Genomic DNA, 27,355 nt, shown 5'->3' with positions numbered 1-27,355 from the left:
TTTTGAGACAGAGTCTCATTCTGTCATCCAGGCTGGAGTGCAGTGGTACAATCTTGGCTTACTGCAATCTTCACCTCCTGGGTTCAAGCAATTCTCATGCCTCAGCCTCCCGAGCAGCTGGGGCTACGGGCGCACCACCATGCCCAGCTAAGTTTTGTATTTTTAGTAGACAGGGTTTCACCATGTTGGCCAGGATGATCTCGATCTCTTGACCTCGTGATCTGCCCCCTCAGCCTCCAAAGTGCTGGGATTACAGGCGTGAGCCACCTCACCTGGCTGCCTTCTAACCATTTTTAAGTGTACAATTCAGTGGTGTTAATTACACTTACAATGTTTTTATGGCCATCACCACTATTTCCAAAACTTTTTCACCACACCCCAGAAACTCTGTCACCATTACTCAATAACCCCCCGTGTCCTCCTTCTTCTAGCCCCTGGTAACCTCTAATCTACTTTGTCTCTATGGATTTGCCTATTCTAAATATTCCATCGTCCTGCATGATTCCACCTATGTTATGTCTGGCTCACTTAGCACATGTCTTCAAGGTCCATTGGTATTATAGCATGGATCCATGCTTCCTTCTTTTTCATGGCTAATATTCCATTGTGTGTATCTATTCCATTTTGTTGATCCATTCATCTGTCAGTAGACACTGGGGTTGCTTCTGCCTTTTGGCTATTGTGAATAATGTGGCCATGAACATGGGTGTGCAAATATCTGTGTCCCTGCTTTTAATTGGTATATATACACACACACACTTAGTATATGTATATAGATATCTATATACTATAGATATATATAAATACCTACTATAGATATATAGAGCCATATATACATTAACCAACATTAATTCAACATTAATCTTTGAAGGAAATGACATGAAGCTTGTTTCAAATTCAGCTTCTCTGATTCAGCATATATATATCTAAACTATATATATATGCACAGTATATAGGTATATACACAATATTATGTATATGTGTATATACATAGTATTATGTGTAATTATTGCAATACAGACCAGGCATGGTGGCTCACGCCTGTAATCCCAGCACTTTGGGGAGCCAAGGCGGGTGGATCACCTGAGGTCAGGGGTTCGAGACCAGCCTGGCCAACTTGGTGAAACCCCATCTCTACTAAAAATACAAAAAATCAGCCGCGGTTGGTGGTGCGTGCCTGTAATCTCAGCTACTCGGGAGGCGGAGGCAGAAGAATCGCTTCAACCCGGGAGACAGAGGTTATAGTGAGCTGAGATGGCGCCACTGCACTCCAGACTGGACGACAGAGCAAGACTCTGTCTCAAAAATAAAAAAAAATTGCAATATAATAATTATATATAATACTATATAAGTAAAATTGTATTGCAATAATTAAGTCTGGGAGCATAGTATATATAGATAGATAATATCTATACATACATAGTATATACTATGTCTATATATACTGTATACAGAGTGTATATATAGTTTATATAGTATGTGTAGATGGTATATATAGTAGTCCTATGTTTCGCTTTTGGAGGAAGCACCGTTCTGTTTTCTGCAGTGGCTGCACTGTTTTACACACCTACCGGCGGTGTCTGAGGGTTGGTCTGCTCTAAAGTTATTCTTCCTACACCTCCCAAAGTGGAATTCCAAAACTGCCTTGTTAGACCAGCCTGACAATTTACAATATTCATGGAAAGATACTTCCTAGTATGTTCAAAATACCAAGGTTAAGATGCCTGGAAGTTATATTTAAAAAAAAAAAAAAGAAAGAAAGAAACAGCTGTCTTTGCCGCATCTACTGTGAGAATGAAGATCGTTCCCAGCAACCAACCTGTGGATATTCCAGAAAAAGTCAACATGACTCTAAAGGAACACACAGTTATTGGGAAGTGCCTGAGAGCAACCCTGAGGAGGGACTATATTTATTTATTTTATTTATTTTTTTGAGACAGGATCTTGCCATGTCACCCAGGCTGGAGTGCAGTGGTGCGATCTTGGCTCACTGCAACCTCCGCCTCCCAGGTTCAAGCAATTTTCCTGCCTCAGCCTCCCTACTAGCTGAGACTACAGGAACGTGCCACTACGCCTGGCTAGTTTTTGTATTTTTAGTAGAGACAAGGTTTCACCATGTTGGCCAGGCTGGTCTCAAACTCCTGGCTTCAAGTGATCTGCCTGCCTCTGCCTCCCAAAGTGTTGGGATTACAGGTGTGAGCCACGACACCCAGCCTTGAGGAGGGACTTCAATCATGTCGATGTAGAACTCAGTCTCCTTGGAAAGGAAAAGAGGCTCCGGGTTGACAAATGGTGGGGAAACAGAAGGGAGCCGGGTGCCACTGGGACTGTTCGTGGTCGTGTAGGGAGCATGGTCAAGGGGGCTGCCCTGGGTTTCATTACAAGATGAGCTCTGTGGGTGTTCACTTCCCCACCAACGTCGTTATCCAGGAGAACATGACTCTTGTTGAAATCCGAAACATCTTGGGTGGAAAATCCATCTGCAGGGTTTGGATGAGGCCAGGTGATGTTTATTCAGTATCTCAAGCCCAGAATGTCGAATTAATCTTTGAAGGAAATGACACTGAGCTTGTTTCAGGCTTGTTCAAATTCAGCTGCTCTGATTCAGCAAGCAGCAAGAGTTAAAAACAAGGATATCAGAAAATGTTGGGGTGCTGTCTACGTCTCCTACAAAGGAACAGTTCCACAGGCTGCTGAGGAAGTTCTAAGAGTTGTCCAGCTACAGAAACATGATGTTGGATGACTCCTCAGACCGATCTGTGATATTTAGATGATGCAATAAAAGACCTATAGATTTGGGGAAAAAAATTAAATGAAAAAAAATCACATTGAAAATCACAAAGCGGGCCAGGCGCGGTGGCTCACGCCTGTAATCCCAGCACTTTGGGAGGCCGAGGCGGGCGGATCACAAGGTCTGGTGATCGAGACCACAGTGAAACCCCGTCTCTACTAAAAATACAAAAAATTAGCCGGGCGCGGTGGCGGGCGCCTGTAGTCCCAGCTACTCAGGAGGCTGAGGCAGGAGAATGGCGGGAACCCGGGAGGCGGAGCTTGCAGTGAGCCGAGATCGCGCCACTGCACTCCAGCCTGGGCAACAGCGTGAGACTCCGTCTCAAAAAAAAAAAAAAAGAAAAAAAGAAAATCACAAAGCGTAAGCCATCTACACCTTTTTTTTTTCTTTTTTGAGACGGAGTTTCACTCTGTCACCCAGGCTGGAGTGCAGTGGCGCAATCTCGGCTCACTGCAAGCTCCGCCTCCTGGGTTCAAGCGATTCTCCTGCCTCTGCCTCCCGAGTAGATGGGACTACAGGTAAGTGCCATCACGCCCGGCTAATTTTTGTATTCTAGTTGAGACAGGGTTTTACCATGTTGGTCAGGTTGGTCTTGAACTCCTGACCTCAAGGTGATCCGCCCGCCTCAGCCTCCCAAAGTGTTAGGATTATAGGCGTGAGCTCCTGCACCCAGCCCATCTATACCTTTGCAGGGGACTCTGGAGAATTCCGTGTAGCAGGTTGACCTATGGAGACAAACTTGCCTCTCACCCGAGGCACCGCTCACCTGTCTGCAGCCTGAGTGCTTCATCTATAGTGGGGACCTCTTGCCTGTGGGGCACGTGGTCCACCCCTCCAGCCTCAGCCCGCCCAATGGCCTCCTTTTCTTTTTTCTTTTTATTTTGAGATGGAGTCTCACTCTGTCTCACAGGCTGGAGTGCAGTGGCACAATCTCGGCTCACTGCAACCTCCACCTCCCAGGTTCAGTGATTCTCCTCTTTATTTTCTCGAAGGTGCCAAGCTTGCTCCTGTCTCGGGCACTTTGTTCATGCTGTTCTCTCATTCCAGAACCTCCTTCCCTTGCTCCTCTTACAGCCGGCCTCTCCTCATCTTCCCACTTTCAACGGAGGTAGCACATCCTCGCAAGAGTTTTCCCCAGTGCCCCAGGCCAAGGTATTCTCCCTCACCTCATCCTGCTCTTGGCCTGGTCACCCCATTGGTAATAATAATTATGCAAATGTGTTCATTTGTTTATGACCTGCGTGTTCTTAAGTCCTTTGTGGGGAGAGTCCAGGGTTGATTCGCTCACCACCATGTGGAACAGAGTAAATAAGAAATATTTGCGGCCGGGCGCGGTGGCTCAAGCCTGTAATCCCAGCACTTTGGGAGGCCGAGACGGGCGGATCACGATGTAAGGAGATCGAGATCATCCTGGGCTAACACAGTGAAACCCCGTCTCTACTAAAAAATACAAAAAATTAGCCGGGCACGGTGGTGGGCGCCTGTAGTCCCAGCTACTCGGGAGGCTGAGGCAGGAGAATGGCGTAAACCCAGGAGGCGGAGCTTGCAGTGAACTGAGATCCGGCCACTGCACTCCAGCCTGGGCGACAGAGTGAGACTCCGTCTCAAAAAAAAAAAAAAAAGAAAAAAAAAAAGGAAAGAAATATTTGCTAGACGAATCAATTTGTTTGGTGCCACAGGGCCACAGGAAGGGGTGCCAGCCCCAAAAGAACAGTGAAGGCTTTGTGTGGCAGAGGCCTGGAGCCTTCTTCCCCAGGAGTCGGGGGCTGGGGCCCTTTAGCAAGTGCTTCCTAGGGAAACTTCAGGTCCCTCTAGGCAGAAAGGAACCCAGAAGGGTGGATATTTGGGGGAGATGGCTGGCACCAAGCGGGCTGGGACCGCAGGAGGCTGCGTGGGGCCAGGACTTGGAGGGAGGTGATGGAGCAAGGGGAAGGGCTGGCGAGTGTGAGTGTGAGAGTCGGTGGGTTTTGAAAGTGTGAGTGTGGTGGGGTGTGTGAGTGTGTGTGAGGATGTGAGTAAAAGAGAATGCATGTGTGTGTGTGTTGGGGAATCCCTGGGACCAAACTTATTATGGAAAGGGTAGCATCCTGCCCAGCTGCATTCAGGGGAAGGGCTCTGCCAGCCTAGGGCACATCTGGCTGAGGTGCCCCTTGAGCTTGAGAGCAGTACCAGGGGACCAATGCAAGGAATCCACAGCCTAGAAGACCAGGGTGCACCTCCCCAAACAGCCGGCTGCCTGGAGTGGCTCTTCGGAGCCTGGGTAAACCCCTGGAGATCTGTCCTATTCAAAGGAGGCAGACAGCCCCCAAAATGATTGAGGTTGGGAATTCCAACCATCGATGGGGGAGAGGTATTAAACTAATACAGTTTACCAAAATAAAACAAGAGAAAAGGTCAGGAGGCCAGGCAGGTTGGCTCACGCCTGTAATCCTAGCACTTTGGGAGGCTGAGGTGAGCAGATCACCTGAGGCCAAGAGTTCAAGACCAAACACGGCGAAACCCCATCTCTACCAAAAATACAAAAATTAGCTGGATGTGGTGGAGTGCGCCTGTAATCCCAGCTACTCTGGAGGCGGAGACACGATAATTGCTTGAACCTGGCAGGTGGAGGTTGCAGTGAGCTGAGATTGCACCACTGCACTCCAGCCTGGGCGACAGAGTGAGACTCCACCTCAAAAAAATAAAAGACAAGAGAAAACTACAAAATATGTGTTCTGAATTTTGCCAAAGCATCTCGGAGTAGCTGCTGCTCTTGCTAATGCCCTCTGTGGTCCCAGCTCCCTGGCTGCCACCTGCCCGGGCCTGGGCTGCCGCCATGCACAGCCATTCTCCTGGCACGGTCAGATGTGTGAGAATCAACACCATTTAGGAAGGATGACTTTCTCCACCCCTTCTGAGACTAGGAACAAAATGGAAGGGTCCTAAGAATGGTGCCAAGCAGCCAGAAGAGCCACTTCCTTTACCTACCAACAGGTGGCGTGGCGTCATGGCTTCTGTCTTCCGCAAGCGCCTGTGCCCAGCAGCTGCCTGTGCCTGTGCATCTTCCGGGGTGATGCTAATTACAGATTTCCTGAGAGCCCTGTCCCATCTGCCCGGATGGGAAGGATGACATGCGTTGCTGTTCTTCCTAAGGAAAGTGGCATCCCTCCCAAACCTGGGAACTCAGGTCTCCGTGGACCCCAGCACAGACACCTGAGAAAAGGTTTTGCATCAGAGGCTGATGGCAGAGGCTCTATCAGTCCAGCAAGTCACCTGACTGATGTGAAGGGTTCCCCTAGAGCAGGAGGGACATCTGGGCTGAAAACCCTCATTCGAAATGGCCTGGGTTCCCCAGGCACTCAGCACCCACGAAATGCAACCCCAGTGGGTGGAAGAGCAAGTCCACGATTGCACTCCCCTGCCAGGCTAGAGAGAAATGCTGCTATTGCAATTCAGGGGCAACATGCCAACCCCCGCAGACCTAAGGGTGGCTGCAACTGTTGGCCACACCAAAAGCATGCTGGGCAGGCTCACTGTGGATAAATGTGTATGAAAGAACCACATGGAAATTGAAATGTTTGAGATGAGACAATTGAACGATCTCTAAATCCTAAGAGAGAAAACTAGAGAAACATTAAAGATGAAAGCATAAAATATTCTGTTACAGAAAGCTGTAACCAAAACGAATCACATTAGAACTTATCTCAAGAAAAAGGTGCATTAACATAATAGTTATATTGTCACCCAAAAATGACCTGATTGGCTCCCTGCCTGGAAGGTCAAGGTAAGACGGACTCAACTCCTCTCCTGGTTTCACAGTCTGTAGAAGATGGCTGAAGATTTGGGCTAATTTCAGGAGAGACCTACGTTGCATTTTTTTTTTTTTTAGACCAAGTATTGCTCTGTTGCCCAGGCTGGAGTGCAGTGGCGTGATCTCAGCTCACTGCAACCTCTACCATCTGGGTTCAAGCAATTCTCCCGCCTCAACCTCCTGAGTAGCTGGGACTACAGGCATGCACCACATACCCGGCTAATTTTTGTATTTTTAGTAGAGACGGGTTTTCACTATGTTGGCCACGCTGGTCTTGAATTCCTGACCTCAAGTGATTTACCGGCGTTGGCCTCCCAAAGTGTTGGGATTACAGGCGTGAGCCACTGTGCCCAGACCTTTTTTTTTTCCTTTTGAGACGGAGTCTCTTTCTGTAGCCCAGGCTGTTGTGCAGAGGCACCATCTCAGCTCACTGCAACCTCCGCCTCCTAGGTTCAAGGGATTCTCGTACCTCAGCCTCCTGAGTAGCTGGGATTGCAGGCGCACACCACCACACCCAGCTAATTTTTGTATTTTTAATAGAGACGGGGTTTCGCCATGTTGGCCATGCTGGTCTTGAACTTCTGACCTCAGGTGATCCGCCCACCTTGGCCTCCCAAAGTGTTGGGATTACAGGTGTGAGCCACCGCGCCCAGGCCAAGGATTCTTACAGATAGGGCGTAGTTTCAGCATCAGACTAATATGGTTTTCTTGTTTGTTTTTTTCAAAAAACACCAGCGCCCAAGTAATAAATACAAGGCGAATTTTGTTTCAAGTACATCTAGCCTCTCTCCCCATCTCCAGTCCCTGCTTTAGGATCCGTGGGGAGGGCATGGAGATTCGCTTTGGGTTGTTTACCTGTGACTTCACCCTACTCATCATTCCTACTTACGTCAAAAAAGACACAGCAGATAGACTGTATTTACAAAGTTCTGCCTTTTGCATAAAGTAGTTTATGCCCATCCTGTGCTTCTCTAAGTTTCTGAGGTCAGGCCTGAAACCAACACTCTCTCCACCTGCCCAGGGGAATGGGGAGGAAGCCAGCGAAGTTGCCTCAGATCAAGCGGATTTTTAAAAATACTGCAAAAGCAATACGTGCTTACGAATACTCAGCTAAAACCTTCGCAGAGCTGTCAGAGGACAAAGCTTTTGGAGCGGGTGGGTGGAGCTAGGGATTGCGCAGCGGCCGCCAGACTTCAAAGGTCAAATCTCACTCTCAGATCCCTAATTCCGAAAAGTCATTTCTTCGGCAGCCCCAGGCTTTGGCCGATCGCTCCCAGATCCCTCCCCCTCCAAACTGCAGGTGCTCCGCGTGTGGGAGTCACGGATGGCCCCAGGGCCCGGGAGGTTAAGGCCGAGCGCCCGCGCCTCCGCTTCTCTACAGCCACAGGACGGCCAGGGGACAGGTGGGAGCTCAGCCTTCTCCCTGCCCGGGAGACAGGGCAGAAGCGCTGTTGCAGGGGTGGGCAGAGGGTCTCGAGTCCCCGTTCTGGAGCGGGGGGCGCGCCACTGTCACACCTGAGGCGTCCGCAACGGCGCCAGGTGCGCTCTTCCGACCCGGAAGTAGCGGCACCTCAAATGCGCTGCAGGGACGTCACCGGACCGCGGCACAGGTGCGGGAGCGCCTGTGGCCCTGCGCACTTGCGTCATCACGTAGGCTGGCGGGGGTCCCGTGATGGGGAGGTGACGTAGGCGACACGGAAGCGGCGGTGGGCGGGGACAGGGAGTGAGCCAATCTAGCCCCGCCTCTTAAAGCCTCCCGACTCTTTCGGTGTTAGCGCAGCGCGGCCGCTGGGTGCGGCGCCTTTAAGCGTCGCCGTGACACGTGTGTGAGGCGCCGGAGGCCCGGATGGTGCGCGTGTAGGGCAGCGGGCCGAAGGAGACGCCAGGGCTGCGCAGGCTTGTGGAGCGCCCGCGGAGAGGCCGGGGTAGGCTGGAGTCGGGTGCGGGCGGCGCGCAGGCCCGGGGACGAGAGCGGGGCTGGGGGTTCCGCGAGGCCTGGGCCGTGGGAAGGGCTGGCGGGGCACAGCCGGGGCGCTCAGGGAGGACGTAGGCGCGCGTCCGCGCAGGGCTCCGGCAGTCCCCGAGGAGGGCCCGGGATGCTCCGCCCGCTCGCGAGCTCGGGGTCTTCCCGAGGGTCCGGGACCGGGCTGTCCTCGCCGCTCTCCGCCGTCCCCCGGGCTCCGGGCCGGGGTGGGGGCCGCCGGTGCCCGCTGTCTACGCAGGATCCAGGTCGACTCCGGAGAGGCTGAGGTCGGAATCAGGGCGAGGGCGTCGCATGCGGCCGCAGGGTTCAGTGGGGCAGGTGCGGCCCCGGGGCGGGCACTTTCCTCGTGGCTGCGGAGGAGGCCGTGGAGGCCTAGGCGGGGTGCGGTTCCGATACCGCTGCTCCTGGCGGGTGGCGTGGGCGTCCTGGGCTTGGGGCGGGAGTGGCGGCCGCCAAACCCAGACACACGCGAGGGGAGACTCCGCGCGCCCGGGTTTACGTAATTCTCGTCACGGAGCCAGGCTCGGGGAGAGGTGCTCAGATCGCTGCGTCCGCGGCCAGGCTCGGGGCAGGCGCTGCGGAGTCGCCCGGGAGGCCCCTGGAGCGCGGCGCTGGGCCCCAGGAGGCCGCTCTTCCGTGGGCTCCTCTCTCCAGCACGTGGCTGACTCTGCGAGCGTCCATTGCAGTTCATCCTGGAAAAGTGACTTTAGATGGAGGTGGGAGAGGGAATGAGCCTAAATGGTGCTGGCTGGGGTTCGCGCAGGTGGAAATGTGGATGAGGCCTGTGCTGTCCCTGGACCAGAGAGAGCATCCTTCCTGAGTTGGGTAGAGTGTTGATGGTGTGTGCGTCGGAGGGCTTTCTAGTGATTATGGGAACACTTGTCTCGGGCTCCTACATCTCAGAGAGCGAGCGAGCTTGTTTAGGTTATTGCTTGATGTTTTAGGTGAAACTGGTGAAATGGAGATTGACCTGTCACACTTGAAAAATTGTGTTCAGAATCTCTACATCTACATTAAGGAGTGGGTTAAGTTTAAAGTTAACTTATCTCGAGTGACATTGGGTTACATCTCCCAAGTTTGGTTTGTTCCCTCCCGTAAGTGGTTCTCAAGCGTTGGTTGTGGTGCATGACAAAGCTCTCACCTTCCAGGGTAGATGTGAGTGAGTCCTGATACAAAGCAGCGATATTGTGGGAGTTTTTGATACGACTGGATGTCTTCACTTTATAGATGTCTTTTATTCTGAGATCATTTCCTTACACATTTTTTGGGAGTTGGCATACTTTTATTTGTGGATGAAATCATAGGTCTGAGATTTGCTGCAGAATTACCTGGGGATGGGAGGTGACTCAGGATGGGTCAGACGTAATTACTGAGGCTGAGTAAGGGGGGCTCATATGCTCCCTGTGCTGTTCTCCGTTTGTGTGTTTGAATGTTTTCACTGTGAACTGTTTTTACGGACCTTAATTTTATGTAATCATAGTAATCGTAGATGGTAATGAAAGAGAAAATCCGCACTTAGCAAAGCAAAATTTTGGTAACTCCTATTACTCCCTCAGGTTTGTTGTTGTTATTGAAGTTTTACTGGTTCATTAAATCCAGAACTTGGGGATTTATTACCTCTTACCTTTTGGAATTGAGATGAGACTGGAGTTGACTGGTGGGTGTTGGGGAGGGTGTTGTTCTCTGGGCTTATCAGGTGTCAAGGTTAAGGTGTTCATGTCGTGTGCATTACAGCAATTGGTGATGAGGTAGCACAGTCCTCCCGCCTCATCCTGAGTGCACGCGTGGATGCTCCTTGAGCCTAGGATGGCTTTTTCAAGGTAGAGGGTTGCCGGTGCGCGCCGCATCCCGGGGAAGTAGCTGAAGAGACGGTGCAGGAAGAGAGTCGCCTCCACTGATGGTCTCCCTGTCCCTCCCACAGGCTCTGACGCCCGCTCTGTGGCTTTGGTGATGTAACAGGCTACAGCCCAGGAGCGCTTACATTCAGGAGCTCCGTGTAGCAGCTGCCCAAACAAACTCAGCCCTCCGTTAAGATCCTGGTTCCATGCTGCAGAAGGACAGCAGGCCCAAGTCTGCACATGCCAGGTGAGTCTGCCAGGTTTCTGTGTATTTTTTGATTCCACTGAACTGTCTGCATGTGACCTAGCAGTAATTGTTCAATTGGTGAGAAGTCTTTGATAATTCTCATGAGAAAGGGCTCTTTTATTTTCTCAGATCAGACAAGTTATAATGCTGGTTTAAAAAAAAAAAAAAAAAAAAAGCTGGCCGGGCACAGTGGCTCACGCCTGTAATCCCAGCACTTTGGGAGGCCGAGGCGGGCGGATCACGAGGTCAGGATATCGAGACCATCCTGGCTAACACGGTGAAACCCGTCTCTACTAAAAATACAAAAAATCAGCCGGGCGTGGTGGCGGGCGCCTGTAGTCCTAGCTATTTGGGAGGCTGAGGCAGGAGAATGGCGTGAACCCAGGAGTGAGCCGAGATCACGCCACTGCACTCCAGCCTGGGTAACAGAGTGAGACTCCATCTCAAAAAAAAAAAAGCTTCTAAAATTTCTTTACAGAAGCGTTTTTTTTTTCCCCCACACAATTCTTACAGGTTTTTTTTTTTTTTGAGACCGTGTCTCGCTCTGTTGCCCAGGCTGGAGCACGGTGGTACGATCTCCGCTCACTCCAACCTTTGCCTCCCGTGTTCAAGCAATTCTCTGCCTCAACCTCCTGAGTAGCTGGGATTACAGGCGCCTGCCACCACGCCCAGCTAATTTTTTTGTATTTTTGGTAGAGACAGGAAACATCTTGGCCAGGCTGGTCTTGAACTCCTACCTCCTGATCCACCTTCCTCGGCCTCCCAAGTGCTGGGATTACAGGCGTGAGCCACAATTTCTTTTTTTGTTTTAAAGATGGAGTCTCACTATATTGCCCAGGCTGGACTGCACTGGCTATTCACAGGCATAATCACAGCTCACTGCAGCCTCAAGCTCCTGCCCTCAAGTTATCCTCCCACCTCAGTCTCCCAAGCATCTGGGACCATAGGTCCAGGCCACTGTACCTGGCTTTCCTTTACAGAAGTTTTTATAGAGAAAGATACTTGATCCATGTATAGAATTAGATGATCCATCGTGATAAATTTGAATGGCTTAATAAGAGGTGCTGGAGGAGGTCCTTACTTTCACTAGAGCAGAATTCTGGGGCACACTTGACTTGTTGATTCTCTAAGGGCAGGCTGGGTGCTGAATACCAGAGGAAGTCGTCATATTTCTGATGCGAGTGAGCAATTTAAGGGACATATTTTTGAAATGGTGGCTCAGATAGTCTGTGCTGTGTTTGAGAAGGTTAAGTTGAGAGGTGGTGGGTAGGGGAAGGCAAGTGGTGGATACAAAGGTAGCGATTGGAGAGGTGCAGGGGTCTCTTGGTTCCAGTTTCTATGCAGCTGCACCAATGGTATGGATCCTCTGTTAGGGACTGTAGTATGTAGCAAGTTCTAAAGCACTTCCCAAGCCTGTTGTTTTTGTTGCTATATTACAGTAGAATAGGAGGTTTGGAGCAGTCACAGTAGTTAGTTGTCCCTGGGTTTCATAGCTAAGGGTGATAGAACCTCTGAGGGCCAGCACATTCCAAAGCCTGTAATCTACCCACTCTCCCACTTTGCTTTTCTTCTTCTCTTTAGATAAGTGTCCTGGGAAGACATTTGCTTAAGTTTAGGTGTCCAATGGATACTGTTCTCTAGGCCTGCTACTTGCTCTTCTTCTCCTTCCTCACTTTTAAAAAGATAATTTGTATAAGCACTGTCTAATAGAAATATAATACAAGCCACAAATATAATTTAAAATTTTATAGTAGCCACGTTAACAAGAAGCAGGTGAAATTCATTTTCATAATTTATTTAACCCAATATATATAAAATATTACCATTTCAACATGTAACTGATCTAAAAATTACTGGGATGGTTTACATTTTCGTCTTATACTGGTGTGTATTTCTCTTCAAAATCTGGTGTGCATTTTACACTTATAGCACCTTTCAACCTGGACTAGCCTCATTTCACATGCTCAGTAGCCACGTGTGGCCTGTGGCCTTCATGTTGGAGAGTGCAGGTCTGTACAGACATGCATGTTTATCTGACCTGCATGCTACTTCGTTTATTGCATGGGGGTGTGTGTGTGTATAACCAGTTTGTATGTGAGAATAGTGTCCCCCTGTTTTGGAGCAGACATTTGGACCACATGATGGCCTTTTGAAGGAAATGGCACCAAGAGTGATATCCAGAGCCACTTGATGAGTATCTGTTGAAGAGATGCACATGGCAGGGGCTGTCTGGCTGCCTCAGGGCCACTGTTGTCTGCTCAGCTTTATTTGTAGCGTCATCTTATCTTTTTGTGGGGAAACGTGAACGAATATGTCCAGGTGATTCGTGCTTGGTCTCCCTGTTTCACAGTTCCTTTGTAGGGCTGGCAGATGATCCAGGGGAGCTTTTGTGGTGGCTAGCATCCATAGTGACCAAATAGGAGATCTTAAGAGAGATTTTTGTCCTGGGCTTTCATTATCCATGCCCCTGTGTTTCCTCTTGTCCCCACAGTGATGCACCATGCCAATAGTGGATAAGTTGAAGGAGGCCCTGAAGCCCGGCCGCAAGGACTCGGCTGATGATGGAGAGCTGGGGAAGCTTCTTGCCTCCTCTGCCAAGAAGGTCCTTTTACAGAAGATCGAGTTCGAGCCAGCCAGCAAGAGCTTCTCCTACCAGCTGGAGTCCTTAAAGAGCAAATACGTGTTGCTCAACCCCAAAACAGAGGGAGCTAGTCGCCGCAAGAGTGGAGATGACCCACCGGCCAGGAGACAGGGTACAGATGTGCATTGTGCTGGCAGAGAGGCCCTCGCTCCGGGGTGATGAAGTGGATGGACTTAAATGTTGACTAGTTAGTAGGAAAAACAACAGAATGTGGTGGAACAGTTATGAATTTTTGTGTGGGGTCAGTGGATTTCAGTTACAGAAGTAATGATACAGGGTTGGTAGCAAGGAAATCTGTGTACTTGGAGGGTCCTTGGAAGTTGCTGTTCCCCCCATTGCAAGTATAATACAGTCAAAAGTCAGGCTTGGAACTAAGAAAGAGAAATGGGGTGGGCTGCATGTGGGCACAGTGTGGTGCAGAGTGCCAGGACCTGGCTCCTTCCACCGCTCAGTCTCTGAGCCATGCCCTCCATCTATAGTGGGGCCCTAGGATTCTAGAGCCAAGCAGCCTGGGAGGTCCGTGGGATGACTGGGTTTACTCCTGAGCTTTCCAGGAATGTCCTGTAAACCAGAATACCAGTTCTTCTCTGGTGCCATGTACCGAGTCACTACATGCTAAGTGTATGCCTCATGAGTTTCTTTTTGTGGTCGACCTGTATGTGGACTTATGTCTTCCTCTTTTCTTCCCTTGTCCCTTTCTTCCTCAGGCAGTGAGCACACGTACGAGAGCTGTGGTGATGGAGTCCCAGCCCCGCAGAAAGTGCTTTTCCCCATGGAGCGACTCTCTCTGAGGTGGGAGCGGGTCTTCCGCGTGGGCGCAGGACTCCACAACCTTGGCAACACCTGCTTTCTCAATGCCACCATCCAGTGCTTGACCTATACACCACCTCTGGCCAACTACCTGCTGTCCAAGGAGCATGCTCGCAGCTGTGAGTGTGGGTTTGCAGCAGTGGGGTGGCTGCGGGTCTGGATTAGCTAAGCCTGTGCACTTGTGGCACTGCTGCTCTCAGTCTGGATCAAATTTAGGAGGGCAGTTCATAACGTGTAGTAACTGATGAAACCTAAATTTGAATCATGTCTGCTGCAGAATGGGTCATGAAGGTGAATCACTCAGGTGAGGCTGTGTTCGCCAAGCTTTTCTGTAAATAATTACCCAGACAGAAAGATTTTCAAAAGATACTTCCAAAATATATATATTCAATTATTATTTTTTAGAGACAGTGTCTTGCTCTGTCACCCAGGCTGGAATGCAGTGGGTCCATCACAACTCTGTAGTCTTGAACTCCTGGGCTCACGTGATCCTCCCATCTCAGCCTCCCAAAGTGCTGGGATTGTAAGTGTGAGCCACCATGCCTGGCCCATTTGTTTTATGGATCTGTTGTTGTATGGATCTGTTGTTGTATCAGTATATCTTATATATATTATAAAACATGCAGCCTGGACAACACAGCAAGATCCCATCTCTAAAAAAACAAATCAAGCCTGGGTGTGGTGGCTCACGCCTGTGGGAGGCAGAGGCGGGCAGATCACTTGAGGTCAGGAGTTCGAGACCAGCCTGGCCAACATGGTGAAACCCAGTTTCTACTAAAAATATAAAAATTAGGCGTGCTGGGGTGCACCTATAATCCCAACTCCTCGGGAGGCCGAAGCAGGAGAATTGCTTGAACCTGGGAGGCAGAGGTTGCAGTGAGCCGACCAAGATCGCGCCACTGCACTCTAGCCTGGGCGACAGAGCAAGACTCTTATCTCACGCACACGAAAAAACAAAACAATTAGCTGGATGTGGTGGTGTGCTCTATTTGATTAAAATAGAGGTGAAATAAGATATAACTTACCAAAAACTGAAGGAAATAGAAAGTGAAGAGTCTTTTAACTATTAAAGAAATTAAAGCAGTGGTTAAAAATCTTCCCATGAGAAACCCCAAGCAGGGACAATGTTATTTCTTGTAACTTTTTTTTGTGTGTGTGATGGACTCTGTTGCCCAGGCTGGAGTACAATGGTGTGATCGCGGCTCACTGCAACCGCAGCCTCCTGGGTGCAAGCAGTTCTCCTGTCTCAGCCTTCCGAGTAGCTGGAACTATAGACACACGCTGCCACGCCTGGCTAATTTTTGTATTTTTAGTAGAGACGAGGTTTCCCCATATTGGTCAGGCTGGTCTCGAACTCCTGACCTCAGGTGATCCAACCGCCTCAGCCTCCTGAAGTGCTGGGATTACACATGTGAGCCTCTGTGCCCAGCCAATTTCTGTGTAACTTTTAAGAAACAATTCCAGTCCTTTACACTTTCTTCCAAAGAATAGAGAAGGAGAGAATCCTTCCCAGCTCATTCTGTAAAGTTCCTGTAACTCGGGTGACAATAATAAGGAAAATACGAGAAAGAAAATGGATAACCATGACTTCTTCACAAACATAGATATAAGAATTGTAGGAAGAATTGTAGGAAAATACTACCAAATAACACAGTTTCTTTTTTGTTTGTTTGTTTGAGATGGAGTCTTGCTCTGTTGCCCAGGCTGGAGTGCAGTGGTGCAATCTTGGCTTACTGCCAGCTCCGCCTCCTGGGTTCACGCCGTTCTCCTGCCTCAGCCTCCCGAGTAACTAGGACTACAGGTGCACGTCACCACGCCCAGGGGTTTCACCGTGTTAGCCAGGATGGTCTCGATCTCCTAACCTTGTGATCCCCCTGCCTCGGCCTCCCCAAGTGCTGGGATTACAGGTGTGAGCCACCGCACCCGGCCCCAAATGACACAGTTTCTAAAAAACTGTAAGCAACTTATGTTTATCCTAGGAATGCAGGATGTTTTCATCACAGAAAATCTCCAAGTGGAATTCTGGAGGGAGCAGAGCAGTTGAAAGCACAGCTCAGGAGCCTGGCCTTTAGGGTTTGCTTTCCAGCTTTGCCCTTTAGTAACTGAGTTTTTGAGAATGCCCCTGGTCTGTGGAAGAGCGAGACTATCTTCCTTACAGAGTGTTGTGAGGCTCAGATGAATTCTGAGTGAGTCAAGTGCCTGGAGTAGCAGCCGGCAAACAGGGAGTGCTGTAGAAGTAAATGACTGCTGCTGGCCGGGCGCGGTGGCTCACACCTGTAATCCCAGCACTTGGGGAGGCCGAGGCAGGCGGATCATGAGGTCAGGAGTTCATGATCAGCCTGGCTAACATGGTGAAACCCCTTCTCTACTAAATACAAAAAATTAGCTGGGTGTGGTGGTGTACGCCTGTAGTCCGAGCTACTTGGGAGACTGAGACAGGAGAATCGCTTGTACCTGGGAGGCGGAGGTTGCAGTGAGCCAAGATCTCACCATTGCACTCCAGCCTGGACAACAAGAGCAAAACTCTGTCTCAAACAAAAAAATCAGCTGGGCGTGTTGGCACGCACCTGTAATCCCAGCTACTTGAGATGCTGAGGCAGGAGAATCGCTTGAACCCAAGAGGCAGAGGTTGCAGTGAGCTGAGATCACGCCACTGCACATTAGCCTGGGCGACAGAACGAGATTCCATCTCAGAAAAATCAAATAAAAAGAACGCAAAATGGCCATGCAGTGGGAAGTGCTTGTAAATGTCTTGCTAATTGCAATGGCTTCATAACAGCAAAGGTTAATTATCAAGACATAGTGCTCATTGTTGAGATGAAGCAGCGCATTGTGGGGTTTTTTTGGAGACGGAATCTCACTCTGTCACCCAGGCTGGAGTGCAGTGGTGCGACCTCGGCTCACTGCAACCTCCACCTCCTGGGTTCAAGCGAGTCCCCCGCCTCAGCTTCCTGAGTAGCTGGGACTGCAGGTGCGTGCCACCATGCCTGGCTAATTTTGTATTTTTAATAGAGACAGGGTTTCACCATATTGGCCAGGCTAGTCTCATACTCCTGACCTCGTGATCCGCCCGCCTTGGCCTCCCAAAGTGCTGGTATTACAGGCGGGCAGATCATGAGGTCAGGAGTTTGAGACCAGCTGGGCCAGCATGGTGAAACTCCGTCTCTATTAAAATACAAAAAATTAGCCTGGCATGGTGGCACGCACTTTTAGTCCCAGCTATTCGGGAGGCTGAGGCAGGAGAAATGCTTAAACCCGGCAGGCAGAGGTTGCAGTGAGCCGAGATTATGCCACTGCACTCCAGCCTGGGTGACAATGAGACTCTGTCTCAAAAAAAAAAAAAAAAAAAAAAAGCACCACTGTCTAGCCTAATGCCTAGTGAAGCGTTTTATGTAGAGCAGGGGTGGGCAGACTCACCTGGCCTACTGTCTGTGTGTGTAAATAAAGTTTTATTGAACACGTTCGTACCCCATTGTTCACATATTGTCTATGGCTGCTTTCCCTATAATGCAGGGGCATAGTTGTGACTGGACTGTATAGTCCTCAGATCAGAAAGGATTTGCTATCTGGATCTTCCCAGAAAACATTTTCAACCCCAGATACATCCTAGCGTGGTGTTTACTAGAAGCAGTGGAACAGATGGTCCCATGTCTGAGGAACTAAGGGGCTGTCAGCCCTAAAATATTTTTGCCTATTGACCATGTGATGCAACTTAGAAATTCGAGAAGACATCTTTTAAGCTTCATTTTGAAAACCTGCCTTAGTCTTTTTATAAGTAAATAATACTAATGAAATGTGAAAAGAATCATGCACAGGTCAATGTTAACACGGGGTGATGTTGTGAGGTTGTTAGAGTTTCGGCTTTGGATGGATCATAGCTTCCAAACGCCATCCAGAAAAGAACATTTCCCTGGTGGTCACCCAGGCAGCAGAGGTCTGGGATCTCTGGCTCATCCATTCTCTAACAGCCTGGTTTGCTCTTACCTGCTTGTGTTTCTGTCTGTGTTATGTTTGGGCTGGGGACCTCACCGTGAGTTTTTTGAAAGCTCTTGTCTTAAAATTGCTCCTCGTTCCGCGCTGGCAGGCCACCAGGGAAGCTTCTGCATGCTGTGCGTCATGCAGAACCACATCGTCCAGGCCTTCGCCAACAGCGGCAACGCCATCAAGCCTGTCTCCTTCATCCGAGACCTGAAAAGTAAGCATCAATCCATGTTAAAATTTTTGTGGTTTATTTTTTAATTTTTTGTAGAGACGGGGTTCTCACTATGTTGCCCAGGCTCGTCTTAAATTCCTGACCTTAAGCTGTCCTTCCACTTTGGCCTCCCAAAGTGTTGGGATTACAGACACAAGCCACTGTGCCATTCTCCCTCTGTTACTGAAGGCCTGCTAAGTGCTCGCCCTGTAGGAGGTGCTGGGGAGTTGGTAGATGGAAGAGAAGAGTGAGTCATGGATGAAGTCTTGGGAATCCCTCTGTGCTAACAGCCCTGCATGTGGTGGCACAGACTCAAAGAATAGCAGTTTAGAGACTTGGGCTGGGGTCAGTGGGGAAGCCTGTCAGTGGGGGCAGGTCAGGACAGGTAGCTTTTCCTCTGGCCAGGTGGTGGGGCTGCTGTGTCTTTGGGGCAGGCAAGTGAGCCTGAGGGAGAAGTGGGAGGAAGAATGGATGAGGAATGTACCAATTCCTTTCTGAATATCAGGAATCAGTTGCCTAGGCTATAAAAAAGTCTCATTCACATTCACTTGGCAGAAAGAAGAGGCCTATTACCAGTTTTTGAAACCTGTGTAAATTGTAGCACTATGAAATACTTATTCACCTGTGTTTTATATTGGCTTTTAGAGAGATACTCAGTGGATTTTACATTCTTTTGTTTGAGACAGGGTTTTGCTTTTTTTTTTTTTTTTTTTTTTTTTTTTTGAGATGGAGTCTCCCTCTGTTGCCCAGCTTGAGTGCAGCGGCGTGATCTCAGCTCACTGCAACCTCTGCCTCCAGGGTTCAGGCAGTTCTCCTGCCTCAGCCTCCTGACTAGCTGGGACTACAGGCGCGCGCCACCACGCCCAGCTAAATTTTGTATTTTTGGTAGAGACGGGGTTTCACCATGTTGCCCAGGCTGATCTCGAACTCCTGAGCTCAGGCAGTTCGCCTACCTTGGCCACTCAAAGTGCTGGGATTACAGGTGTGAGCCACCGTGCCCGGCCTAGGGTTTTGCTCTTACACAGGTTGGAGGACAGTGGTGCAATCACAGCTCACTGCAGCCTCAAACTCTTGGGCTCAAGCAGTCGGCCTTGGCCTTCTGAGTAGCTGGGATTGTGGGTGCACAATACTTGGCTGTTTTTTTATTGTTTGTAGAGACGGGGTCTGGCCATGTTGTGCAGGCTGGTCTCCAACTCCCGGCTCCAAGCGATCCTCCTGCGTTGGCCTTCCAAAGTGTTGGGATTACAGGCATAAGCCATTGCACCCAGCCAGATTTTACATTTTTTATTCTTTTTCTTTCTGAGATAAGAGTCTTGCTTTGTTGCCCAAGCTTGAGAGTGCAGTGGTGAAACCATAGCTTACTGCAGCTTTAACCTCCCAGGCTCAACCCATCCTCCTGCCTCAGCCCCCCAAGTAGCTGGGACGACAGGCACATGCCATCATGCCTGGCTAATTTTTTTATTTTTTATTTTTGTAGAGATGAAGTCTCCCTATGTTGCCCAGGCTGCTCTGGAACTCCTGGGCTCAAGTGATCCTCCCACCCCAGCCTCCTGAAGTGTTAGAGTGACAGGCGGGAGCCAGCTCACCCAGCTGGCATTTTACATATTTATGGGCTTGGTGTTCTTCCTTGTCTGTGAAGTAGTGAAGGTTCAAGCCTCCGATCTTACTGAGAAAGTAGTTGCCATGATGAATTGTGATTGGGATATAGAAAATCCATGTAGAGCTCTTGTTTTCCTCACTTGTTCTTTTGAAAAGTTGCAGTATTTTCCCCTTGTAACAGCCAGGAATGGATTCTCGGGAAAGCAGCCCCAGGCTGTTTGACGAGAAGACATGAGCTCTTCCCTCCCTGTTTCTTCCTCTTTTAGAGATCGCCCGGCACTTCCGCTTTGGGAACCAGGAGGACGCGCATGAGTTCCTGCGGTACACCATCGATGCCATGCAGAAGGCCTGCCTGAATGGCTGCGCCAAGTGCGTGCTTCCCCACTCGCCTTCCCCGGGCTTTGGACACCTTTTCTACGTGGTGGCAGCAGAACATTCCTATGGCAACAGCCAGCCTGGCTCCTTTCTACCCAGGCTGCCCTCGGGTAGATGTGGCAGAATTTGCCCCTGGGTACTCAGCCTGCTGGAGCCCAAATAGGGGATTGCCCTTGCTTCCTGGGAAAGGGCTGTCTCCGGATACGTCCTGCTGATCCTGGGCGGCTTGGTAGGATTGGGTGGCTGTGGTGGTGGCAGTAGTTGTGTCTCAGCAGCTCAGTTAAGGGGAAATACGTTAGCAGACCTTCTTAGGGGTGTTCCTTTATTACCGTGGACTGTTCCAGTCTCTTAAAAATCATGTTGTTTTTAAAAAGAGGATGGGGTGGTAGGAATTAGTTCTCTGCAGTATAATTTATACATACATGTGTATGTACAAACGGAGCTTTAACATGAGGCAGTTTATAACTTAGGATCTGACTGCCTGGCTGCCGTTTCTTACTCACACTGGTGTGGTGCCAGGCGATTGTTTGGTACCGCATATGCCCTTATATGTAATAATCGCCATCACAAATTGTCTTTGTGGTATTCCTGAGTTCATAGGTTCAGACCAAAGAAAACAGGCAGGAAATGCTCAGGACTTCCTTTTACTGCCTCAGCTTAGGATCTTAGAAATACTGTAAATAGTTTAGGAAGTATACCTAGAATGTTCTTTAGAGAAGTTGAGTTGTAGCAATGAGTGAGTGAAACGGCAAAACCACTGGCCTCAGTGGCTGATATTCTTACGTAAATAAGACTTAGAGAATGAAACATTTTTTGAGACGGGACTCTTGCTCTGTCACCCAGGCTGGAGTGCAGTAGCTGGAATTACAGGCCCACACCACTGTGCCTGGCTAATTTTTGTATTATTAGTAGAGACGGGGTTTTGCCTTGTTGGCCAGGCTGGTCTCCAACTCCTGGCCTCAAGCGATCCGCCCTCCCTGGCCTCTTAATGCTGGGGTTAAAGGCATGAGCCACCATTCCTGGCTTAAGAAAACTTACTTAAATCATTTATATGAAGGCAACTTTCACTGCATTCCTAGGATGCTTTTTGTCTCTTCTGAGGGTTTGGTCATGTGTTCTTCCCTTTCCCCTGAAGGGGCTCAAGCCTCCCTGCTCCCTAGATGATCCTGGGTCTGCCCTTCAGTGAACTGGGTGATTGAACCGCTGTTCCCTGTGTGCTGGGCCCCATATCTAGCACTGGGAACTGAGAGGTAGAAGCCATGGCCTGGAGTCTGTGAAGCCCATGGTATAATTGGGGAAGACAGGGCACCCCAGCAGCATCTGCAGTGATGTGTGGGAGTGCTGTGATGGAGGAGATTACCTCACCCAGAGGCGGCTTCCTGGGAGAAGGGGCCCCTGAGGGCCTGCAAAGGCAAGTGGGTATCCCCAGGAGGAGGGCTGTGGTGTCCCCAGCACCTGCAGGGGGAGTGCAGTGAGCCTGTAGCAGGGGCCCTGGCTCTGGGCACAGGGTGCAGCCACCTGGAGCACTCTTAGGACGGAAACTGACTCCTGGGCTTCTGTCGGTTCAATTAACCAGAGTCTGCAGCTGGAAGAAATTCGTGAGGAGTGGGATGGGAGGTAGAATGAATGACGGTTTGGATTTGGGGCTGTGGGATGGGAGGAATGCAGGTCTGTGGTCTGGGCATTGGGGTGGGTGGTGGTGAGCCATTCGTTGGTACCAGGATTGGTGGAAAGAAGAGGGAGGCCAGGTGTCAGGTGGCCGGCATTGCCGGGGGAGAGATGAAGGCTCACCATGAGAGAGCTTTCACTGGTCTGCAGTGAAATGTGGAGTGAGAAAAAATAAGCATGACACCAACGGTGAGCTTCTCATAAAGCAAATTATTCCATTGAATTTGCAGGTGGAGGGGCCTTTTCATCTTTTGCTTCCGTAAATGACTTTTGATGCTACTCGCGTTATGATCAGAGTGTGTTGATGATATTTCTACTTCATGGAACTTCCTGTTGTTTTCTCTGTGATGACAGGTGACCAGCGTTTGTGAATGTTTCCTGCATACTTGATGGTGGGTGCTCAGACCGCCGGGGTGTTGGTTTGCTCTCTGTCCGTAGATGGGTCTGTTGATGATGCTGTTTTCATTTTCTCTGTCCATGTGCTCTTGTCTCCTCCATCTGTTTGGAATAGTGTGTTAAGTCCATGATTATTGGAATTCTGGTGGGTGTCTGTCTCCTTGCATCTCCTCTAGTTTTACTCTATACAGGTGATTGTGGTTAGATGTTTGTAACTGTCATGTCTTCATTGAGGATCGTTGCTTTTAGCATTCCGAGTGTCTTCGCTTGTCACATGGAGTGGCTTTGTTCTGAATTCCGCCATGGCCAGCATCATGCTGCAGCCCCTGCTTTGCAGGGTTTCCACTGGCCCCTTGCTGTCACTTTCTGAACCCTTCCTTAGAGGTGTTCTTAAGGTTTGGTCTTGTTTTGTAAGTGAAAGTGACCATCTCTTAATAGGCAGGTTAAGCCCCTTCACATTTCCTGTTATGACTGAAAAGTTTGGTCTGAATTCTGTTGTATTTATGTATTTTATAGTAATTATAGGTAGCATATTTACTGTGCTTATTTCTCAGATTTTTTTTTTTTGAAACGGAGTCTTACTCTGTCGCCCGGGCTGGAGTGCAGTGGCGCGATCTCGGCTCACTGCAAGCTCTGCCTACCGGGTTCACGCCATTCTCCTGCCTCAGCCTCCCGAGTAGCTGGGACTACAGGCACCCGCCACCACACCCGGCTAATGTTTGGTATTTTTAGTACAGACGGGGGTTTCACCGTGTTAGGCAGGATGGTCTGGATCTACTGACCTCATGATCTGCCCACCTCGGCCTCCCAAAGTGTTGGGATTACAGGTGTGAGCCACTGTGCCCGGCTGATTTTTCTTTATTCGTCAAATTTCTTGGGATATTAGGAAGATATATGTTTTTGTTTTAATGGCTACCTTTATACATAAGCCATTGTTTTTGAGACAGGGCCTGGCTCTGTCTCTCAGACTGGAGTGCAGTGGTTCAATCTCCGCTCGGCAGGCTCTACCTCTTGGACTCAAGCAATCCTCCCTCCCGGTAACTGGAACTGCAGGCCTGCTCCACCCTACCTGCTGGTTTCATACGCCCTTTTGAAATGCACCTGGTCCCGTTTCCCCACCCCTCACTGTCTGGTTTGGCAGTCCACGTGGTGCCCTTTACTTCCTACCGCTTTTGCTCTCTTCTCTCTTGCCATTTTAGTGTGCATGATTTCTCTTTTGTTGTTGTTGGCACCTATAAGGTGGTATCTTTTTTTTGCCCAGCCTTAGGTTATGGTTACATCTTCCCATTGCTCATTGCCCACCCTCCAGTGGCACCTCTGGCGTGCTCCTGGCTGGGTGAAGCCCGTCCTCTCATAAGTTCCTCCAGGAGGGCAGCTGTGTATGGCACTCTGGTTCCAGAAATGAGGCCACTCTCACTGTGTTGAGGATGTTCAGCTTGGAGTTTTGGTGGCTGTGTCTTCAGTGTCATGCCTGTTTTCTGGAGCTAGTTTGCATTCCATGAGGTGTTTTGATTCTTGTTCATTGCTGCTTTGTGCTTGAAGCACTTTGCGTAGACGGGGCCTGCTTTCATTTATCTTGTGGGTCTGCTGCTTTTCAGGATTTCGTAATCCAGAGTGCCTCCTCTGTCTGCACCGTGCAGGGCACTTTAATGGTTGGCTTTTCCTCTGGCGGCAGAAGGGTTGATAGCCTAGGATAGTTTTGAGTTTTTTTCAGGAACCTGACGTTTCCCCTTTTGCCTCTCTTGCCCTTCACTGCCCTTCTAAGGACGCCTGCCTGCCTTTTTGCCTTCTCCCCCTGAGAGCCCATGCCTGTGGAGGCTGCCACTCCAGCTGCATGCCTGTGAGACCCCATATTCAGCGCTCCTCTCCAGGGCACCTCTTGCAGCCGTGATTCGGGGTGGCTCTCGGGCCACCTCCTGCCTCCTCCTCCCTTCTTGCCCAGTTGTTCCCCACTGCCCTTTCTCTCCAGGCCCAGTGGGGTGCCTGTGGGATGGGGTGCCTGTGGGAGCTGCCACTCAGCTTGGCTTTCCTCCTCCTGGGTAAGGTGATGGTTGTGCTTCCTCTGCTTTGGGTTATGCAAGAGGGGATTCCTTGAGGCCCTGCAGGCTCTGGTGCTTGTGGGCTTCTAGACGACGGAGGGGTTGTGGGGGTGGTCTGGATTTTGGCAGCTACCATCACACGCAGCTACCCATAGTTCTCAGTTCACACAGAGATTCCGTCCTTGCTAGTGTTTGCAGTTAAAAGGTCACTTTTGAAGAATGGTGGGACAGTAGGTGGTGGCAGTTGATTTTTCATTTTCTAACTTTGTAGAATAAAAGTTGAGTGATCCTGTATTGGTCCCCCAAATATTTCAGAGCTCCCAGAGTCCAGGAAGTGCGATGGTAAATAGTCACATGGGGCAGATGAGAGGCTGAGGTGTATACGTTCTGTGGGGGAGAGGGGGTGTGGCCTGCCGGTGTGGAATGGTCTGGGTGGCCATGGGAAATGTGGAGGGAGCCCTGGAAACAGCCCTGCTTTGTGCCAGTGAGGAGTCGGGGAAGCAACTGGGGAGACGGGGCTGGAGAGCCTGGAGAGAGGGGAAGCTCGTCTGGAGGGAGTGGGTGTACGGGCACACTGCGCAGCCTCCTAGTAAAGGGCCTGCAGACCCAGCTGGCCTCGTGCCTGGAGGCCTTGGGCGACTCTGAGGAAGGCAGTTCCAGAGCAGTGAGTCAGGACCAGATGCAGTGGGTTGCAAGTAGAACCAGGAGTAGAAACTGGATGTGGTGTATTGTTTCAGAATCTTCCCAGCGTGAGTAACTACCATATGGCTACGTAGGCGTGGGAGGCACCAGGCAGCCCTGGGGCCGGGTGAGAAAGGCCCCCCAGCTCGGATTGCCTCACATCCCAGTTTGTGAGCAGTGCGGGGGCATGAGTGAGTGCAGGGCTCCTGACACTGAAGCCCACGGCTGACTCCTCTGTCCTCTCTGAAAAGGGCGCAGAGCCGGGGAGTTTTGGTCCTGTTTGTGCCTCTGTCCCCACCCCCACCCCTCTTCCCAGATTGGGGACCAGCTGTCTGATGGCCAGCAGAGAAATGGAGGGGTGGGCCGGGTGGGCGCCCCAGCTCAGGGGGGTGTTTGGCCTCCTGTCTCACTCCAGATTTGGGTACTTACTTTTTATTGAGACCAAAAAAAGAAAAGCAACAATGGGTGAGGATACACGTACATTTCTCGGGGCTTTTATTTTCTGTGAGGTGGGTGGCGGTGGGTATTGTGAAGGTTTGAAATGGCTACTGTGGGGAGTGGGTCCCTGAGGAGGTCAGAGCTCTGCAGAGACTGCCAGGCCGCTGGGCTGACGATGGAGGTTAAGGGTCTGTGGTGACTCGGGTAGGGGTGGGGTTTCCCAGCCTCACGCTGAGCTGGTGATTGGTGGGCATGGGGGTGCTGGGATGGGGCCATCCCTTGTGTCATCATGCCAAGTCCTTCCCTTAAAGGCTGTGGCCTTCTTTTCAGGTTGGATCGTCAAACGCAGGCTACTACCTTGGTCCATCAAATTTTTGGAGGGTATCTCAGATCACGTGGTAAGTGGAGACATTTGCTCTACTGCTTCTTGCCAGGATTAGAACGTGAACCCAGGAAACCCTAAGTCTTGGAACGCAGGCTGGGGCTCTTTCCTCACTGTGCAGACCTGGGTCAGTCTGAGGTCTTGAGCCATGGTTTCCTCTGAGACTCTTGGCCCGCCTGGCCACTGGAGCGGTTGTTAGAATATTCCCATGAGGGCCGCGCGTGGTGGCTCTTGCCTGTAATCCTAGCACTTTGGGAGGCTGAGGCAGGAGGATCACCTGAGGTCAGGAGTTCGAGGCCAGCCTGGCCAACCATGGCCAACATGGTGAAACCCCGTCTCTACTAAAAATACAAAAATTAGCCAGGCGCGGTGTCGCATGCCTGCAATCCCAGCTACTCGGGAGGCTGAGTCAGGAGAATTGCTTGAACCCAGGAGGTGGAGGTTGCAGTGAGCCAAGATTCCACCACTGCACTCCAGCCTGGGAGACAGAACAAGACTCTATCTCAAAAAAGAAAAAAAAAAAATATATATATATATATATATGTGCATGTGTGTGTGTGTATATTCCCATGAGGAAGTCCGAGAGAAGTGCTGTGCACGCACATAGGGAGGAGGCGGTCTTCCCTCCGCTCTCCCTCAGCAGAAGAGTACCGCACGTGGTGGTTGCCAGTCCAGGCAGAGAGGGTCCTGTGAGTGCAAAGGCATTGACATCCATCTTTGTGAACTTCAGTGGGGAAGGAGAGCTCGCTGTCCAGACACCAGGATTCTTCAGGGGCTAGTGGGTATCTCATCTTTGGCCAAAGCCCTGCTGAGAGTCTGCCTCCCTGCCGGGTCTCGGTCTTGGGAGCTGGGAGTGCCTCTGCCAGGTCACACCTGCTCCACTGCCTCTGTTCTGTTGCAGTGAAGTGCTCCATGTGCAAGAGCGTCTCGGACACCTACGACCCCTACTTGGACGTCGCGCTGGAGATCCGGGTACAGACTTATGCTGCCCTTCACATTTGCAGTAGGAGAGTGAGGCCAGAGGGTGAAACAGAACCAGCAGAACAGTGAAGGCATCAGATCAAAATAGATAGGGAGAAAACTCCTTTGCTCCCTGCCGCCTTGCAGTACAGACCATTGACTTTACCTGTTTCTTTCTAGAGTTCTTCCTATGCATATCATTTTATTTAAAGAAAAAAAAATGGTAAAATTGAGTTTTGTGTCCTGAAGCATGTACAGGAACAACAGTGTCCCCAGGGCTTGAGGAGAGTCTGTTGTGTGCTGTGGGCAGTGTGCAGCCTTTGGAGCTTGGTGGCTCTGTGGGCCTCACCTGGGAGAGCAGCCTTGGCTTTACGCGCACGCCCTGCTCCAGCTACAGTCTGCGGGAGGCCGGCCTGCCTGCCTGCGCTGGACCAACCCAAGCTCCAGAGCGGGTCCAGCTACAAGACCATCCTGATAAAAGTGATTCGTGGCAGACCTGCAGCTGTCATTTCTTTTCTTTTCTT

The 27,355-nt window shown here is 50.3% G+C and overlaps 2 protein-coding genes across 47 annotated transcripts in view; one reads left to right on the top strand and one right to left on the bottom strand.

Annotated features, from left to right (window-relative positions):
- Nucleotides 1-1,870: 1,870 nt before the first annotated feature.
- LOC135967823 (uncharacterized) lies at nt 1,871-10,487 on the bottom strand. Its single transcript, XM_074020752.1, has 3 exons — nt 8,097-10,487; nt 5,759-5,983; nt 1,871-2,787 (listed from the first exon to the last, which is right to left on the bottom strand). Exon 1 carries the CDS (start codon nt 9,254-9,256, stop codon nt 8,315-8,317), a length of 942 nt encoding a protein of 313 aa, XP_073876853.1. The 5' UTR covers nt 9,257-10,487; the 3' UTR covers nt 1,871-2,787; nt 5,759-5,983; nt 8,097-8,314.
- Nucleotides 7,791-27,355, top strand: part of USP36 (ubiquitin specific peptidase 36) — a 44,454-nt gene continuing 24,889 nt past the window's right edge. For 8 of the 46 annotated variants that reach the window (XR_012426267.1, XR_012426269.1, XR_012426268.1 and 5 more), the window contains exons 1-8: nt 8,430-8,506; nt 10,487-10,650; nt 13,142-13,403; nt 13,999-14,220; nt 18,186-18,296; nt 20,159-20,261; nt 25,820-25,887; nt 26,773-26,843. Coding sequence is in view for 35 of the 46 variants with exons in the window: in XM_005585140.4 (XP_005585197.2) it covers nt 13,151-13,403; nt 13,999-14,220; nt 18,186-18,296; nt 20,159-20,261; nt 25,820-25,887; nt 26,773-26,843 (828 nt within the window). In the remaining 11 variants the exon portion in view is untranslated. Of the gene's footprint in view, nt 7,985-8,429; nt 8,832-10,486; nt 10,651-12,579; nt 12,660-13,141; nt 13,404-13,998; nt 14,221-18,185; nt 18,297-20,158; nt 20,497-22,289; nt 22,328-25,819; nt 25,888-26,445; nt 26,650-26,772; nt 26,844-27,355 lie in introns of those variants that run through there. The other 38 variants (XR_012426273.1, XR_012426274.1, XM_074020724.1 and 35 more) reach the window with 15 other exon arrangements.

The sequence above is a fragment of the Macaca fascicularis genome, chromosome 16 (genome assembly GCF_037993035.2).
Source record: "Macaca fascicularis isolate 582-1 chromosome 16, T2T-MFA8v1.1".
Lineage (NCBI taxonomy): Eukaryota > Metazoa > Chordata > Mammalia > Primates > Cercopithecidae > Macaca > Macaca fascicularis.
Note: the sequence above shows the minus strand (reverse complement) of the source record. Positions and strands in the feature narration are given on the sequence as shown.

What these genes read in the sequence shown, in the direction of transcription:
- LOC135967823 (XM_074020752.1), bottom strand. Translation starts at nt 9,256, where the DNA reads ATGAACTGCAATGGACGCTCGCAGAGTCAGCCACGTGCTGGAGAGAGG.